The 19,311-nt window shown below is 42.1% G+C and overlaps 2 protein-coding genes across 2 annotated transcripts in view; both read right to left on the reverse strand.

Moving 5' to 3' along the window:
- Window positions 1-118: 118 nt before the first annotated feature.
- Window positions 119-14,487, reverse strand: ptdss2 (phosphatidylserine synthase 2). The gene is made up of 14 exons (XM_058076444.2): window positions 14,445-14,487; window positions 14,313-14,367; window positions 13,595-13,879; window positions 10,756-10,857; window positions 8,407-8,489; window positions 6,883-6,950; window positions 6,594-6,728; window positions 5,889-5,939; window positions 3,461-3,574; window positions 3,240-3,358; window positions 3,033-3,147; window positions 2,510-2,655; window positions 2,238-2,423; window positions 119-2,181 (listed from the first exon to the last, which is right to left on the reverse strand). The coding sequence occupies exons 3-14, from the start codon at window positions 13,807-13,809 to the stop codon at window positions 2,028-2,030; spliced, it is 1,488 nt and encodes a 495-aa protein (XP_057932427.2). The 5' UTR covers window positions 13,810-13,879; window positions 14,313-14,367; window positions 14,445-14,487; the 3' UTR covers window positions 119-2,027.
- A 192-nt stretch (window positions 14,488-14,679) lies between these two features.
- Window positions 14,680-19,311, reverse strand: part of LOC131131252 (ankyrin repeat domain-containing protein 26-like) — a 53,703-nt gene continuing 49,071 nt past the window's right edge. The window contains exons 27-29 of the mRNA XM_078793766.1: window positions 18,265-18,488; window positions 17,976-18,180; window positions 14,680-16,213 (exon numbers count right to left, since the gene is read on the reverse strand). Of these exons, the coding sequence (XP_078649892.1) occupies window positions 16,076-16,213; window positions 17,976-18,180; window positions 18,265-18,488 (567 nt within the window). The 3' untranslated portion in view covers window positions 14,680-16,075. The remainder of the gene's footprint in view (window positions 16,214-17,975; window positions 18,181-18,264; window positions 18,489-19,311) is intronic.

Genomic DNA, 19,311 nt, shown 5'->3' on the forward strand with positions numbered 1-19,311 from the left:
CTGTATTACGGCTTGAATTCTAAGCAACGGCATTTTAATACATTTAGAAAATGGCGTCAACGTTATTACACGTTGCAGCGATGCACTTTTGTGTTCTAAGTTCTGACGCAACAGTATGGACGCAATTCGAAAGTAAAACCAGAAGTGCCAGTGCAATGAGGTTCTGACGCTTATATTTTGCTGCTGTTTCATGAGTTTATTACGGCAAATCCGGCATCTCTGCTGCCCCCGTGGGCTATACGTGGAACTACAACGCCGACATTAGGTTTTTACTGTGTTGTTGCGGCTTGACGTGTAATCACATTTTAAGACATTTTGTAAATGGCGTCAATCTTATCAAAAGTTGCAGCAGATGCACTTTTCTGTTGTAAGGTATGGCGCAACAAATTGGGCGCCACTCTGGAATGTTAAAACAAGAAAAAAAAACATATCTTTTGATGCTGTTTTAAAACTTCAGTAATTAAAAACGTCCATCAGAGACGGTTTCCATATCTTTTTAATGAAAACATATTTGGTTGTATAGTAATGGCTTTTTTTTTTTTTTTTTACAGCAAGTCAAGTATCTCCTCTGTAGTGACTAAAGTAGGACTACAACGTCTTAAAAAAAGTTCTACTGAATTGTTATGGCTCCACTTTTAAGCAAGGACATTTTAAGACATTTTGAAAATGACGTCAGCTATTGCAAGTTGCAGCAGATACACTGTTCCGTTTTCAGTTGTCCAACAAAATGGACGCTTAAAGGGGATCTATTATGCTCAGTTTCGGCCCTTTGGATTGAGTTGTGGACTCCTCCACATGACCAGCACAGAAAGCTTTGTAGATCTTCCAGAATGTGCACCTATTCCGTCTCTATTTCCAAAACAGTCTGTTTTAATTTATTCCAGCCACGATCTGAGTCTGGGCATGGCCACTTTGTTGTGATTGCCCCCCACTCAGCTTGTACATCTAACTGCTTGAACACCTTGCACCCGGGTACGCCCATATAAGGAAGTCACTGGCTCCACCCAGCCAGTGTTAGGCGTTGGAAAAAAAAAACTCTGAAACCAAGCGTTCACAGCCATCCCAAACTTGTTTCAGCGCTCACTTCCAAATGTGAAGACCTCTTTATAAACTTAGGCATCGTTGAACCCGAGAATCCGACATTCAACATTTATAAGTAAAAGTGGAAAAAAAGCATAATAGGTCCCCTTTAATGTAAAAACAAGACAGACACCTTTTATTTAAAAAACGGGGGTAATGGGGGCCAAATAAGTTGCAACGAGGTTCTGTGGTCATACATTTTGGTGCTGTTCTGTTCAGTATTTAAAGACGTCCAACTTTGGCTGAGCGAGACATGATTTCATCCACGTAACAAGATGGAGGTTGATAACAAAAAAACAAAACAGATACTGAAACACAAAAAAAGTTTGGTCTTCATGAAGCTCCCAGTGTGACTTCTGAGGCCGCTGTGATTGTTGCTTCACAATCGGGTGTTGCTGTTCTTCAAGAAACGACAACCGCAACAAACTACTCCGTCGGTGTTGTACAACACCTACACTTCCTTTCTACGCGTTGAAACACGACTAAACATGGTTTCTAACAAACGTTCATCCTGAGAGGAGTGATGACGGCTTTGGCAGGAGGATGAATGAACTGAAATGTTACAGTTTGCAGTAAATCAACATGAACCTGAAAGGAAGTGATAGAGAGGTGCCCCCACCAAAATAAAAGCATGTCTCCAGTCATACGTACAAACATGTTTCACTGTAGTAACGGCGTTGGTGTCATTATGGTTTGTAGCACTGTGGTATCGGGTGATGCACTATGGGACGTACGCCAACAACAGCTCACGTTTAAAGAAATCTTCCTTTGCGCAAATAAAAAAAACAAAACAAAACAGCAAGCAAAGCCCACTAAATACTCGTCACACTGACTCCAGTTGGTCCAGTTGGCTTTGCCCACCCAGCGTCTTCCCCAGGAAGGACCGGCACACAGTGGGCGTGTCCATCTGTCCTTGCGGTACGCCCTCTTTGGCTGTCGTCCATCACTCAGGACTTCCTCTGTCGCAGCATATCTGAGGCGCCGTTCAGTTTGCTCCGCCCTGACGGGGCGCTGGCGCTGCTGTTGCCCACAGGTCGCTCCCGCTCCGCCGGGTCTTCCTGTTTGCGGCGCCGTGTCTCTTTGTAGCGGAGTGTGATGTCACTGGGAAAGAATACGGTCAGTTCTAATCCAACCCTCATCCAGTGGCGTATTCTTACCGGATGAAGAAGCGCCAGAGGGTCCAGACGAGTATGATGAGGAGGCCCAGCAGCCAGCACTGCGTGATGAAGAAGGGGATGGGCAGCATGATGGTGTTGGGGTCGTACTTGACAACGATAAGGAACTCCGTCACGGTGATGGCCGCCACCAGCCACGCCTGCTGGCCCAGCTTCTTGTGGAACTTCCTGTGGACAAAGTCCCAAGAGGCACCCGGCCATGAGTGGCGCCCTCCTGGCCCCCAAGCTGCGTGTTGGTATCGCTCGCCACTTACGGGTCGTCCATGAAGTCGTAGATCTCCCTCATGGCCACGCCCCCCACGTTGACAAAGAAGACCAGTCGCAGGAGCACCAGGTAATGTTCCGGAGGCATCCACAGCACAAACTTCAGGTAGAAGGTGTTCAACTCTGCCAGCAGAAACTGGAAGAGCAATCCAAGTTCATCAATAGAAGCTGAGCAGTGCAGCCTAAAGCGCATGCAGAGGTAGATGAAGCTGCTGGAGGCCGACCACGCATGATGCGCCAAATGAACGAGGTAGCACTTGGCGAGGAACCTGAGTTTGAGAAGACTTAGTAAAAAACGCCACAGCATGACTCCTCACAAGGATGCCTAAACCCGACCACAGGCATTTCTGCCAGATTCCATGTTTTTAGTGGCTAATTCCGTGATTCCTTCCATTTGCATTCACTCGGAAATCTTAGGGCACTAGAAGAAACCGCGTCAATGAATGCAAACACAATGTTTCTGTACAGAAGAATGTTTTGAAAAACGATTCACTGCGAATTCCCTGTTCTCACCATGAATATGATGCCCAACACGGCGAGCCAGCGCCGAAGGTTGGAAGCGGGCTTCCACTCAAACTTCACCCAGCTGTATGGCGTGAACTGGAAGGCGATTCGCTTTATCTTTCCTCTGAGAAACAGAAACCAAAGGAATTTTTTTACCTTGATTGAAAAAGGGAAAAGGAATGCATGTTTGGTCGCATGACGAGTGGAGAGTCTGACTTGTAAGTAGGGATGTTCCACAGGCCCTGCCACTGATACGGTTTCATGGACAACCACGCCAGCGTCTTCATGCCGCAGTAAATGCCCAGACTGTTACACACCAGCACATCCATGATCCACTGGCATAGAAACAACAAACATGATGAGTAGTAACCAGTCATCAATATTGCTGACCAAGACAATCCACAGTAAGAGAGATAACAGTGATGAAAGGCACATACGTGGTCCCACCAGCACTCGGAGAAGTTGGGCAGCTGGTGCTCCAGGCTGTACTCCAGGAACTCAAACATGACACTGATGATCATACACATCCACCAGTCCCGAATCATCAGCGTCTGATGGTAAACAAGAAAAACATCAGCCAAACACTCCCCCTTCTTTACCCACGTGGTCATTTATGGTCTTTATTGTGACTTCCTGTGAACGGTGTGGAGCTCTGGACTAATTGCAAGGTTTTGGACTATTTTGACATTTTGATTTTTCCACAACCTGAATTCTAGCAGATATGATTGATATCACATATGATGTGCAGAGAGGATGAGCTGGAGCAGAGCACACGCATGAATGCAGTGATTGTGGCTGGGCTTCACATTACAGAAACTAATGTTTCTTCAACCGAGCAACATGTGGCCAGCTCCCTGCAATCGAAGATGTGGATGTCAACAAAATTCATAGACGCTTTATGGTAGAAAAAACACCCCACCTGTCTTAGCACCATTTTAAAGTGCATGCAGAGGTACATAAAGCTGCTGGATGCTAACTTGAGCACCAATGGGAACACAGCACTGCAAGAAGTGCAGTGTCAGATTGTCTCCTGCATGCACAAATATGCATGTATACAGTGCATCCGGAAAGTATTCACAGCGCTTCACTTTTTCTACATTTTGTCATGTTACAGCCTCATTCCAAACTGAATTAAATTAATCTCTTACCTCAAAATTCTACACTAAATACTCCATTATGACAATGTGAAAAAAGGTTTTTTTGACTTTTTTTGAATTTATTAAAAATAGAAAACAAAAAAATCACATTTACTTAAGTATTCACAGCCTTTGCCATGAAGCTCAAAATTGAGCTCAGGTGCATCTTTTTTCCACTGATCATCCTTGAGATCTTTCTACAGCTTAATTGGAGTCCACCTGCAGTAAATTCAGTTGATTGGACATGATTTGGAAATATAATAACTGTCTATATAAGGTCCCACAGTTGACTGTGCATGTCAGAGCACAAACACCAAGCATGAAGTCAAAAGAACTGTCTGTAGACCTGCGAGACAGGATTGTCTTGAGGCACAAATCTGGGGAAGGATACAGAAAAATTTCTGCTGCTTTGAAGGTCCCAATGAGCACAGTGGCCTCCATTATTCGTAAATGGAAGACGTTTGGAACCACCAGGACTCTTCCTAGAGCTGGCCGGCCTTCTAAACTGAGCGATCGGGGAAGAAGGGCCTTAGTCAGGGAGGTGACCAAGGCCCCGATGGTCACTCTGTCAGAGCTCCAGCGTTCCTCTGTGGAGAGAGGAGAGCCTTCCAGAAGGACAACCATCTCTGCAGCAATCCACCAATCAGGCCTGTATGGTAGAGTGGCCAGACGAAAGCCACTCCTTAGTAAAAGGAACATGGCAGCCCGTCTGGAATTTGCCAAAAAGCACCTGAATGACTCTCAGACCATGAGAAACAAAATTCTCTGGTCTGATGAGACAAAGATTGAACTCTTTGGTGTGAATGCCAGGCGCCATGTTTGGAGGAAACCAGGCACTGCTCATCACCAGGCCAATACCATCCCTACAGTGAAGCATGGTGGCGGCAGCATCATGCTGTGGGGATGTTTTTCCAGCAGCAGGAACTGGCAGACTAGTCAGGATAGAAGGAAAAATGAATGCTGCAATATATAGAGATATCCTGGATGAAAACCTGCTCCAGAGCGCTCTTGACCTCAGTAGACTGGTCATGTACCTTGACCATATAGACAGTAGACATTAGCACACAGCCAAGATCTCAAAAGATTGGCTTCAGAACCACTCTGTGAATGTCCTGGAGTGGCCCAGCCAGAGTCCAGACTTGAATTCGATCGAACATCTCTGGAGAGATCTGAAAATGGCTGTGCACAGACGTCTCCCATCCAACCTGATGGAGCTTGAGACTTATTGCAAAGAAGAATGGGCAAAACTGCCTAAAGATAGGTGTGCTAAACTTGTGGGATCATATTCAAAAAGATTTGAGGCTGTAATTGCTGCCAAAGGTGGATCAACAAAGTATTAAGCAAAGGCTGTGAATACTTATGTAAATGTGATTTTTTTGGTTTTCTATTTTTAATAAATTCAAAACATGCCAAAAAAAACTTTTTTCACATTGTCATAATGGAGTATTTTGTGTAGAATTTTGAGGTAAGAGATTAATTTAATACAGTTTGGAATGAGGCTGTAACAGGACAAAATGTAGAAAAAGTGAAGCGCTGTGAATACTTTCCGGATGCACTGTATACACACACACACAATCTGCCGTTTTATTTTTTATCATTCCAGGTCATGTGCTTATGAGACATTTTTTTTTCTGAACAAGAAACATTGTAACACCTCCACTGGAAACTCATTTTCTTCACTAGTACATGCTGCACTAAGCATATCTGTCATACGTGCAAACATGCATACCTTGATATACCACCCCAGAAAGTGAGCTGGAACAAAGCCATCCATCTTGTCCTGCCGAGAAAGGGTATTAAAAGAAAAAAAAAGTTATTCCAAAGAAAATAGAAATGCATAAAAGTGGAAGACAGCACAATTGGTGACAATTATTACAATATAAAACATCAATCCCTCATTTACCGCGGTTAATTTGTTCAGAGCCGACCGTAATAAGTGAATATCTGCTAAGCAGAATTCCTTGTAGTTAAGAGCATAGAAAAACTGTTCATGGCGTATTAAAAATGTTTTTTCACATTATTACAGCTGTCTGGACATGAACCCTGTAGTCACAGAGAAAATAAGACATATAAGACAAAAAAAGACACATGTTGCTATAAATGTGCTCCGTTGCTAGGGGAGCTGAGTGGGGGGCAGACAAGAAGTGACAGTGTTTATTTTTATAACACATTCAACAGTAGCCAGTGTTAGGGGTTACTGTGCCTGTTGTGAGATCATTCAAACCTCCAATCATCAAGTCTGGTGCTTGTGTGTCTCACCAAACACGACAGTACCGTTACTGAAACCTAGTGACCAGTGTAGAATCCTACATATCATCACAATATCTTTGAATGCCTTCAATATGTATTTTACTCCATTTAGGAATTTTTATATTGGAAAAAGCAAGTACACTGTAAAATGACAAGATGGGCAAATATGGAAAAAAAGATTTACCCAGAGATTGTGAAAGGGGTCAGTGGCATTGCCTGGATCATAGATGAGGCAGTTTCCTCCATAGTCGCGCTCGGGAAGGGGCACGCCCAGTTTGGGATCGATGTATTTCATGAAATGCCGCCCATCATGCACCGTCTGGGTAGCATGGGTGAAGAGCAAAGAAAAGACGGTAGCATTAGCACCATGGGGAGACAATGTGATGCCTCCCGGAGGCCACAACCCAATCCTGCAAAAACTGTATCACTTTAACAACCTCAGCGTGTTTTCAAAGCACCAGTCATGCACTCACCTGGAAAAGGATGAAGATGAGGAAGAGCTCATAGACGACAGTCACGCAAAGCCAGAACCTCCAATAAGCTGCAGAGAGACAAAAACAGTTAAGAGTAGAATACTGTGACGTGTTCCTAAAACCTTGGTTGTGCACCCTGCAACTACAATAATAAACACACTAAAAGATTAACTGCACGTCACTAAAAAGAGCATTGGTATCTTTATAAAAGGCTACTATGGCTACGTTTACATGCATTCAAATAACCCCATCATAACATTATCATGACCATGTAAACACCAATAACCCTTTTGAAAATCCTGAATATGCTCATATTCTGTTTTTTAAAACCCAAATTACTCCTTTTCTAACCTGAATATTGGGTCATGTATATGCCTATCAGGATATCCCCATCAGAAGGAATATTGACTTGTGTTCTGTGGGTGTTCCATTCGAAAGGCATGGCGGCACACAAAACTGCACATTTTTTGGAGCAAGAATGAAACTAACCATCTCATTTATGTGGTGAAAGACAGAAAAAGGTTTATGTCCTTTATAGGTGGCCTACAGAAGCCTTGCTGATGTTTTTTTTATACAGGAAGAAGCGGAAATGACAAGAATTGACAAGAATGACGTCCTCCGTGCGTCACTGTTTTCATCAGGATGCCCCGATTGTTTACAATTACTACGTATACAGGAACAACCCTGTTTGATCAGGCATGTAAATCGGTTATTCCGAATGTTTCAGAAACCGGAATATTGACTGCGTGTCAACGTAGTGATTGTTGTGATTGTAGCTTTTGTGCAGGTGCACAATGCAAACATGTTGTATTCATGCCACTGAGCCAGCAGGGAGATTCATTTCCTAAAATCCCTCCGCGCACTCGCCTTGGTTACCCAGCAGAGGCTGCAACAAGGCGAACAACAACTGAAGTTGCTTGGTTGCAAAGTAAACACTTGGTTGTTGAGCTACAAAGATTAGCATTGAGCTGCGTGCACCGCCCAGTTAAGATTCTTCCTTCCTCCTTTCCCCACTGGAGTTACTTGTGCGTGAGCAAAGCTGGGAAGAAGGAAGAAGCATGTTTTGTTGCATTCAAGCGTCTTCTCCATGCTGACTTGTCAACAGAAGCACACATTGTGAAAGGGGCAGTAAAAGTGTTGCTATAAGATTGCCTCCAGGTACTACAAACATGACTAAAAACTGACTAGTAAGAATCTGTGTTGTATTCAGGTGCCCTTAGAGCTGGGTTCTTGTAGGACGGTTTTGCCATACCAAGCCAGACTTATTTAATATAAAGCAGCCATGAAAACATGAGTGAACCGTCAGCACACTTTCAGAATTGAAATAAAACAACTGCAGACTTCAAGGACATTATCAGGAATGCAAGCTAGGATAGTAGCAGGTTTATCAGAACAGGAGGGCACGTTTTTATGAACATCTTGATAAAGAGGATGCTGTTTTTGACCCCCGGTGGACATGGGACACACAATTTTCATCCAATCACCTTCCACTTTGGTTGTCAAAGTCCCCACTTTTCATCTTACCTGGATGTGGTCGAGTGAAGGGTCCATCTTTTGCTTGTGTGACGCCAAAACAGAGGAACACCAAGATGCTGGCCACGATCCCCCTGAAGGACACAATATGATATTCAAAATCTCTATAGATAAACATGAATAACATCTATGGAATGCATTTGCATAACTACTGTATTAGCAGACCTGCCAACCCAGTCCAAAAAAGATGTTGCAGCAGAGTTCAACCCCATCGTGCAGCCGAAGCAGAACCACAAAAAAACAGCATGACAATCCTCGCAAGACCACAGAGGCAAAATATGTCTTCCAGCACATGAATTGTGCTCCTGTCCTCAGTTAAAAAATAATGACAGCAAAAGAGCATCTTTTTAAGTCTATGTAGTAAAATGGAGAGCGAGCTATCCACTCTTTTGTCTGTGATAGTCTGAGACTAGCAACTGGCGAGGAGTCATGTTGGACAACAATTTTTATACACATACATATTTATATACATTGATATAAATCCTTCTAATGATAAGAAATGATTTTGATGATGACGTGTTTTCCCTGATTGTGCAGTACACTACATATGTTGCATTGGCACTTCACTTGTACCGCTAGTATGGTCCAGCGGTGAGAGAGAAAATGAGAATGGCTGAAGGCGTTTCCAAAGATCAAAAACATTGTTTTGACACATCCAATATGGCGGCGACGTTGACGTACGGCTTAGCTGTTGATGCTTCTGCTGCTGTCCTCCACAATCTGATCTAATTGAAACGTCATTATTGTTCCATTCGTTAAAGTTTGTAGCTTTTTACACATTGCTGTGCTGAATTCATTATATCGTCATATCTTGATACATGAAAAGGTCCATATCGACCAAACATAAAATATTGCTTTTCGTGTTAGCTACTACAATACTAATATCGCTGTAGCAGGGTTAATATACCAGTCAGTTATGTAATTGGCCTCTTTTGGCGTTTCTTTTAGTTAGGGTTTTAGCCTCAAATTGGGTACCTCCCATGACATCCGTTGTTAGCTAGCTCATACTAACTTGTTTTTCTGTCGGTGCAACAGACAGACACAGGAAAGAAATGCGTGTTCATGTTTCAGATAAGGATTGTACATGACAAGCATAATTTACTCTAGTCTAGAATAACTAACTGGTTAGCTTCCTAGCTTGGTAGCTCTTAGCTAGTGACCGTCCTGAGTGACTGCAGTATGTAAACAATGAATAAGACTGGCTATAGTGGTGTTATTTCATGTCTACAGGGTTCCAATAATGTTCAAATGTGAAAATGTTAAAGATTTAGACAAATGTTTTTTTTTGTAATAACAATTACAAAAATATTCCATTTATTAACAATGAAACCTGTCCGGAAATTAACTTATCACAGCCAGCTCTGGAACCAATTAACTGCGATAAACGAGGGACGATTGTATATATGATTCCTGCAGTTATAGATATTGGGTCATACTCAATGCTGCAAAATTGTAGAATACAGGAAGTGAAAAAATTGGGACACCCGTAACACATACTGAGCAACAAGCGTGTTATTATTGTTGGTTTTCAGTGTCAATATGTCAGATAATTCTCTTTGTGCTGTGCCCTTTTGCAAAAGGTTTCCAAAAATGTTATATTTTATTTCTACAATGTGGTGTGGGCCAATAAAAAACAAGCAAGGTTGTGTGATGTGACAACTCAGTTGGCAACCACAACTCTCGTCAACCATTTAGCTTGCTAGCTTTCTGTGTTGCAATCAAACAGTGGTAATTAAGGAGAGAAAAGGAGTGTTACTAGAGCTTATCGATGTGTTACATTATTTTTATTGATACTGAATAAAGACCCCTCTGCTGGTTGCAGCTCAGTAGTGCACTCCAGACTGTCTCAGTCGCTGCAAGGCGCGGTCCATCAGTTTTACAGACCAGAAATGCAACGCCAACCTGGCAGAAGATGGCATGCAGACAAGGGGAGCTGCTTTGACCTCACAGATGAACGGAGGAGGCTTAAGACAGGCAGACATTCCATGAGATTACCACCCATTTGTGCTCGTTGGCGTGCGCGGCTCCAGGATAGGAAGTGACGGGTTGAGTGTGGGCTGAGCAAGAGCGAGATCATGCATCAAAGTAAGAAGCTGTACCATCGTTATCCACCAGCCAGTCTGCGCCAGCTGAAACAAATCCTGTTAAGAGTAGTCTCACAATCCCTCACAGCGGTCGCACACATTTCATGCTTCATCCATCTCCCATCCACATTCGGAGGCGGTGGATGGGAAGCAAATGAAAAGCAAATCTTCACTATTCTCACTCAATTATGTGTGCAAAACAACCAGTTTGGATCTGACCCCAGAAACAAAAAAGCAGTGATTGCCGCCTACTGACCTCTTGGTGTTATAGGCCGTGTCCTGGGGCGTCTCCTCCAAAAGTGTGACGTAGACAAGTGCGCAGGTAAGGATGAAGAGAACGGTGACAGTGTGCGCCCGCCTGTGGAGACAGAAAGATATGGAGACCAATGATGAGAGCAAGATTTGACCAAGAACCCAAAATAACATACGTAGGCAGATATGATGACTCACAAAAGGCGTTGCAGACTCTCACTTTCCTACAACCATTTTTATTAAGTATATATGTGTATATGTGTGTGTATAGCATGTATAGATTCATTGAAATGTGTCAACACACTGCGATTATTGTTGAAATCACTGGAAACAAATGAGTGGCAGACAATGACTACAGTCAAGCATGGCGGTTATAGCGCCATGGTTTTATGGTTTCCAACATAAGGAATCTAAACACACCTCAAAAATGATCAAAAGGCCTTGCTGAGGAAGATGAAAAGTGAAGGTGACAGAATGAACCCAGATGAGCGCCTGCGTCCTGAAGTAACAGGAACAAAGGAAGAGGAGTGCAAGGTGTGTAACATCCACCGACTCCAGGTGATGATTTCATCATGGAGGAGTGGAGGAGGATTCCAGGAACAATCTTGGCAGCTCTGCTTGATTCGATGCCCAAGAAGATTAAGGCTGTGCTAGATAACAATGGTGCTCGCACTAAATATTCACACCAAAGAGACAATTTGGTGTGCTCGCTGTGAGGTGGACTCACTTGTGTTGCCAGCTATTTACATCATAATGGCCGCATGTCGAGTATGCAAGTGTATGAAACTAAATAATCTACTCAAACAAAATGAATGATACAGCAGGTACTCTTTTTTTTTTTTCATTATTTCATGATCACATGATGCATGTCAATCGTTTCTAACTTCTCTGCAAAAACATCTCCACCCTCTCTGGCGCACTTTTGGCACACAGCCTGAGTCACTGCGTTTGCATTTTCTGCTACTTCGACTCCTTATTCAACTTGTTAGGCCGGAAACACACAGGCAAGTTGCCAGCGAGAGGAAAGAAGACATGAGACAGAAACTGGCAAAACTCGACCAATTACAGCAAACGTTAATATATTAGCAGTCTTGTGAGCGACCTGAGAACCACAGATGTTAACATGTTTGACTGAATTGCTTCTTCAAACTTTAACTGGTAACAAACCAGAAACGATAAAAGGATCGTCCCTGCCTTGCTACATGTGAGGCCTACAGGAATAGTTATTAAATAATATGCAAAATCATTATGATATATCAGGGGAACGTAAGAGTGGCATCAGAGGTCAAAATGAAGGCGATCCAAATTAATTCTTTTCACTTGGAAGACAAGAAAACATTCCACTGACCTATCATGTGATACTCTCCTAATCAGCCAAAACAAGCTGCCAGCATTTCCTTTCTCTATTCCAGATGATCATGGGCTGTTTTTAGAAAATGGACATTTTCTCGTGACACCAAAAGAAAAAAAGGATAGTGTTCTTTCTGCATCAACAAGTTGAGCTTTACCTGATCCTGGGTATAGGTCAGTCAGAGTTTAGATAAAGGTACTATGCAGTGGTGGAGAAGCAAACCCCCACTGCCCCTTTCCTCCTCTCATAAAGCGGTGACGAAACACACACACTTGTATTTCACAATGCTAAACAGGAGAATGTCAATTTTCCGGACTGGCCACCCCTGCGCATTTTAGGTTTTCATGTCAGCAGCGACTGACATCTCCAGTTTAATCATCAACAATATTATTGTAGGGAGAAATTGATAACCTCAGTGTGTTGTCAGGTGTTCTTTTTGCGCTAGATTGAGAGATGACGCTTAGAAACAAATATTTTGTACATTACACATGCTAAAACCAATCCATTGTAGGTCAATATATGCTATGTGAACAAACTTTGCTTTGTGTTACTGGTCACAAAGCCAATGAGTGTGACATCTAACAATACATTTATTTTTACAATAAAGGCAAGGGACAAATCAAAAAACGAAAATGAGCCAATGATGACCAAATTAAAAGGCCACCCATCAAACTGGTGTATCTGTTATAAATAAGATACAGTTTTGTTGGCCATGGATGTTCACTTGGGATAACCGGCATAGAAAAAGAATGGATGGATGGCTGTTCACTTGCTCACTGATTGGGTGAGTGTATTTATTGCTAATAGTCAAAGTTCGCCATAATGAAACCTATACATGCACTACTGTCCTCGTGCTGAGGAAGGTGGCAGCAGAACCTGTCTCTCTGGACAAGTGGAGCTGAACATGAACATGCTTCCATTTGCAGTGGCCCAAAAAAACCCCAACGTCTGCCAAATGTTACAATATTGTTGCAAATAGAAAATAGGAAAACATCTCAGTGGGAATCTCCTTGTAACGTTGGAAGCCACCTGGACCGTCAAGGTTGCATTTTTTTTCCTCAGAGAATAAAACTTTGTCCACCTTTCAATGTTCGATGCTCCCTGGAAAGTCTAAATTGGGGTTACGTGGCATTGAAGGAGACAAGGTCTTTTGTTTTTGAAACCCTTTTCCAGCAGATGCTGTCTGATGGTTATGGCCTTCATTTGGGTCAAGGATGGCCCTTGACGGACAGCCAATCGGATCCAATGCTTAATACATGATTACCTGATGCGATACCTGTAGTGTGTATACACACAATATATATATAAGGTACTTAATATCATAAAGATGTACTTGGTGAGTAAATAAACAGCAGTGGCGGGTATAGAAGCACCTAGAAAGGTCACAGCACTTGCAGTGGACTCTGGTTTCACCTTGAGAAGCCCGGCATGTCTTGTACCTACAAGTCACCTTCTTGTTGCAACATGTAAGTGACTAACAAAACGCACTCACCAGAAAAACGTGTTGGTCCCGTCGTCGTACACCTCACACTCTGTGTTTTTCCGCTGTAAGCTCTCCCTGGAGCCCTGCTTTGTGACTTTGGCTTTCACCTGCGTGCTCTGATCCAGGCAGTCCTGCTCCGCAGCGCCATTGTTGACCGTCTCCGGAGCGCACCTGCCGGCTGGGGCGACGGCGACAACGCCGCTTCTCCTCACCTCCAGCTTCATGGTTTGAAAAGATCCGCCCGAGCTTGTTTTTTATGCTCCTGTCGGCCGCACCCAAGCAACTGCCAGCATCCTGATGTGGTGTGGAGAAATGAATGTTACATGGGAGGAGATTAATACCGGAAACGCCTCCCAGGACAGCATGTGACTTGACCAAAACATGTTGCAAAGACGCCGCCGCCGCCGCCGCCTGCTTGTTACCTCAATACACCACCTAAAGAAAGTTTAACACTGTAACCTTCATTGGGGGAGTTCATGTTCTAGGTGGCAATATTTCACAATACAGCTCAAGACATCCTGCTAGCGGTTTAGCTAGCTAGCTGCTCGAGCTAAAGGTAGCATGCTAAACCTCTTGTGTGACCTTGCATATAAGCCCTCTTACGTTATCGCTGACTTTTAATGGCAACAGAACAATTAAAATCCCCGCACTGTAACTGTTGTTTACACATAGCACTTAGACTATTATTAGAATTGTAATAAGCTGACATTTAAAACACAAAACTTACCGACTAAACGTACAGGGTGAGCGACTCCAGCGGGCGAGCGCACCGGTTAGACTCCCTGATACGAGGGTTTTAAGACGAAGCGCCATGAAATTACCAGCAAAACCATTAACGTTAATTAACAGATCAACTTACATTCCAACTAAAAGCTCCACACGTCACGTGGCCACGGCGGCTCCTATTTGCAATCAATTCCGGCAACAACGAAAGCGGTCCTTGATTTGTGACTTTCAAAATAAATGCCTTTCAAGTTGAAATAATTGTTACAATTTTATTTTGAAACCAAAACACAAGAAACGCCATGGTGCAAATCGTACAACCGCACTAAACAAAACCGATTTTCAGACCAATGTTTTGGGTCGTTCAATGACGTCACATCCGTGTAGGGTTGGCCTCGAATGTCAGTAGAACACAATTGAGAAGATAGTAAAATAATTACAACAATTAACGGTCCGTCCGAGGTAATTACTTAATCTTAGAAGACATTATCCGTAATTTTCTCTACCATGTTTCATTATTTTATTATTTTGCAACTGTGTGTAAATTCTACAGTATTCCAGTTTATTTACAGTTTCTTTACACATAATCTGTCTTAAAATGCTGACACTCCACCACATTTCAGGGTGCTGATGAAATGATTTATTTACATCCTTCTAGTGATTTACAGCATTTACACACTTTCTATTTACATATTCACAAACATAATCTACAACTATAACGACAAATAAAAAAAAACTAAAATAGGACACACAGAAATCTGGTATCAAACAGACAGCCAAAGTAACTTATCAAAAACTATGTATTTAAAAAAATAAATTATAAAACCAAGACGAAATATTTCACATGTGACTGCACATATCAAGTAATGATACATACATCAAATTCAAGCACACCAATAACATAAAAAATCCCAAACCAGGATTATTATAAATATTTGTACTGCATATCGTTTTTAAAAATGAAATCTTTTGCTTTAGGATGCGACATACAGTATATTAAGTACACACATACACTACAATACAATTAGCCACATTAGGTAGATTTACCATCTAATAAGATCTGAATGTGTCCCTTTCATGTTAGTAATGCTCAGTTATGATTGAATTGTATTAATTTAACAGTGGCTTTGCACTGCAACACATTGAATGCCGTTTCCCATTTAAAGGAAGGTGATCTCATTAGGCTGTGAGAATGTGGCTAATCAGTGCCATCACTTCCTGGGTGCTTGAGTGCAATGTGCATTGAATTTGCTTTTCTCCGTCAAAGGGAGAGTAACTTCTTAATTCTTGATGGAACATGACAGAAAGTGGCCTTGGTCCTGATGTTGCTATTAGAATGACTATGTAGTACCAAAGTCACAACAGCGATTATGGGCTTGGACCACGCTCCTTATTTATATTTTTTTATGATGCAGATGCTGTTGAAGTTGTCACGTCTCAACTCAGCACGCCGGGACTGTCCCTTGTGGTTCTTTGACCTCATGGTTGTCCTTCAGGACCTCCAAGTACTGCTGCTTTGCTCTGCTAACGGGATCCACCCTGGAGGCAAAGCCCACTGGAGACATGCAGGCCAAAGAGATGTCAAGTTCCGCTGAGGCTGAGGAGGGAAATGAACTTTGCCCTGGTCACATGACCGGCTGATCTATGTGAAATACTACACTGCAGAATAGGAGTCAAGAATACTCACCCTGGTTTGATTCAGTCCATTTGCTTCAATCTATTACTTCCAGGACACTTTTCTGTGCTCAGCGCTGAAAGCAAAATGAATCAAATCAATGTAATGGTAGTTTGTGGCCTTGTGATGTGTTTCATCACATTTTCTAATTGTATCAATTCATTATAGTGAAGTTCAGGTACATACAGGTGATTGGTGCGTGGGGGACAGGAGGTTTTACTCTGCTTTTTCTTATGTAACATACAAAAAAAAAACACAAAAATCGGGATCATTTTATGTTCAGCAGAAAACCTCATTGATTCCTCACAAAAATATCACGACCCCAAAGCTGGCTTTGTTTTACATCAAAGGACTTGAGTTAAAACAAATCATTCCCCTCATAGCATTCTTTCAATTGTACAGCGGCTGTATTAAACTGAATGGGTTTGTTTTTGCACATTAGGTGCATATTAAAAGTATACAAAGTATATTTAAGACCACAAGGAGTTTTTATTAAAAATGTTCTATTTTTTCATTTTAAAAAATATATTTCAGCCTCTTAAATGTAAATTTAAAAATGTTTGCAGTGATTCACTGCAGTCATAGCTTTAGAAATGGCTATATAACCTTTTCCAGACTGATAAATCTCAATTACTCTCAGTTACGTTTTAACAGGGGAGGCAGTCACTTTTCCACACAGGGCCATGTAGGTTTGTTTTTTTTCTTCTCCATTAAAGGGGACCTATTGTGCCTTTTCCCCTTTTCTGACCTATAAATGTAGTTAGAATGTTGTATTCTTGTGTTAAACGATGCCAAAGTTTCAGATAATGAGGTTTGTGCATTTGAAAGTGAGCCCTAAAAGACGTTTGGGATGGCTCAAAACACTCAAAAAGTGTGAAAACGCAAGGCAAAAATGTTTCTTTGTGACATCACAGAGGGAGGGATTTTCTTATATGGTTCATAGTTAAAGCACTTTGGACGTGTGACCAATCACAGCAGAGTGGGCATGCCCGAAGGCGGGCTGTGGGTGGAATAAATTAAAACAGACTGTTTTGGCAGGAAGCACAAATGAAAGAAAATACAGCTGGAATAGGTGCAGATTCTGGAAGCTCTAACAAGTTTTCTGTGCAGGTTATTGTGTGTAGCTGCTCTATAGGACAGTGTTTTTTAACCTTTTTTGAGCCACGGCACGTTTTTTACGTTGGAAAAATTTTGCGGCACACCAATAACCAACATTATTTGCTTCTTTCAGCTTTTTCCTGATTACGGACTCGCCACGGTAGATCCTTTTGTTCCGCATACTAATTTAACCAACAATGTTACAAAATGTCACCACTACCTCTCACATGCATCACTAAGTCTATTAGAGGACACGCAACAATGACATAATAGTTGCAGAAAATTAATACATTAATACATTTTAATTTAAAAAAGTGATATTGAATAATTCCTCACGGCACACCTGACGATTTCTTACGGCACACTTGTGTGCCGCGGCACAGTTGTTGAAAATCACTGCTATAGGAGACCCCAACTCAATACAAAGGGTCAAAAAATGAGCATAATAGGTCCCCATTTAAAAACTGTCTTTTGTGTTCAGTTGTGTTGTCACTGCTAATATTAAAATGTGTTTGATGATCTGAAACATTTCACTGTGACACAAATGCGAAAAAAAACCTCAGAAACACAAACACGTCAGCTTGCATTTTGGAAAATAGCCAGCAATACTTTTTCCTCTTTTCTGATATGTTGAAGACGAAGCATCAACTGTTTGGTTCACATTGATTTGCTCGGTGTCGGGCCGAACTGATTACTTGATTAATCGAAACAACAAGCTTCAGATTAACCAACTAAGGAAAAAATAGTTAAATAAAAAAAAAAACATGCGTATTGCAAGGTGTCGTGCACAGCAGACAAGCCATCCTGTGGTACGTCTGACCATGCATCAAAGACGTAGCAATGGTTTGAAAATGTAAATCACAGTCAGTCATTGTCAGAAACATCTCTACAAACCTTGGCCAGGTAGTCCTCCACATTACCCCCGTGTCCTTCAGCCACAGAGCTGAGGATTCTGGAGTTGTGGCCCCTATATGAGGCCCCTAGTTGACTGGAAGTTGAAGCCAGTGGACCGATGGCCCCTGGAGGTCCGGAGGCGACGAGAGACTTGCAGTGCTCGCTGAGCAACTTAGCATTGGCTTCTGCGAGCCGACTGTTACTCCTGCAGACGGAAAACAAGCAAATTGACTGTTTAATTGACAGACCAAAAAATAATGTTTACGCATTTAATCGGCCATATTTGGACCTTTTTAGATCGGCAGTGAGAGATTTCCGGAGCCACTGTTCCTCTCTGTAGAGCTGACGGTATCGCTTTAACTCTTTGTGAATGGCGTCTCTCTGGGCAATGGTTTCATGTTGGTTGTTTCGAGCTCGTTTCATTTCACCCTCCAGTTCTTGGATCCTGGCACGCAGGCTGAGCTCAGAGGTGGCTTTGATCTGGTCCTGTGCCTCCTGCGTTGCTGCCTGGGACTGAGAGGAAAAGAGAAAAAGAACGCACTGACTATACCACAGTATATGCTGTAAGGGTGTCAAACACACCGAGTTCACGAGATGATACACGAGTCTATGAGAACTAGACGATATTTGAATATTACTTTTAAGAAAAGTATGAAAAATATACCACAATATATTTCATTATACTAATTTCATTTGAGCTGGGATAGGCTCCAGCATACCTGCGATCCTAGTGAGGATAAGCATAGAAAATGGATGGATAGAATTTCTACTATATTACATTCGTCTGCACTCTGTGTGTATTGTACCTGCCTTCCCTCGACCCACCTGGACAAAAGACTGTATGACTGACAAAAGGGCTCACTCCATTCATACCATTGTTCTATGGAACAAATGCACCAAGGTGCTGAAACCAATGCACAGAGTGAACCTCCTCCTGCCTGTTTTGTAGGCGAGAGACGCGGAAAACAGACAATGGCAATATGCAAAATTGTAATTCATGATGCCATGAATTATTAATACATTTATTATTGTTCCAAGCCTCGTGCCCACAAGACATTTTAGGGGAGCTACTTTGATACATTTGCTTCATCAGAGATGCTAAAAGCAATCCAATGTAGTCAATATATGCTAGCTTGTGTTTTATAGGCGATAAACCATATTTGTGTAGTACATAACAATACATAATACTAATAATACTAATAACGATACGTACATAGCATAATAATAATATTTAGTTAGGTATTAGTTTTCGTAATATAATTTAGTTTTACATTTTGCGGTTTTAGTAATATAATTTAGTTTTACGTTTTGCCAAGGGCCAAGAAAAACACTTTCC

The sequence above is a fragment of the Doryrhamphus excisus genome, linkage group LG1 (assembly GCF_037039965.1).
Source record: "Doryrhamphus excisus strain RoL-2023G ecotype Guam linkage group LG1, RoL_Dexc_Guam_v1.1, whole genome shotgun sequence".
Lineage (NCBI taxonomy): Eukaryota > Metazoa > Chordata > Actinopteri > Syngnathiformes > Syngnathidae > Doryrhamphus > Doryrhamphus excisus.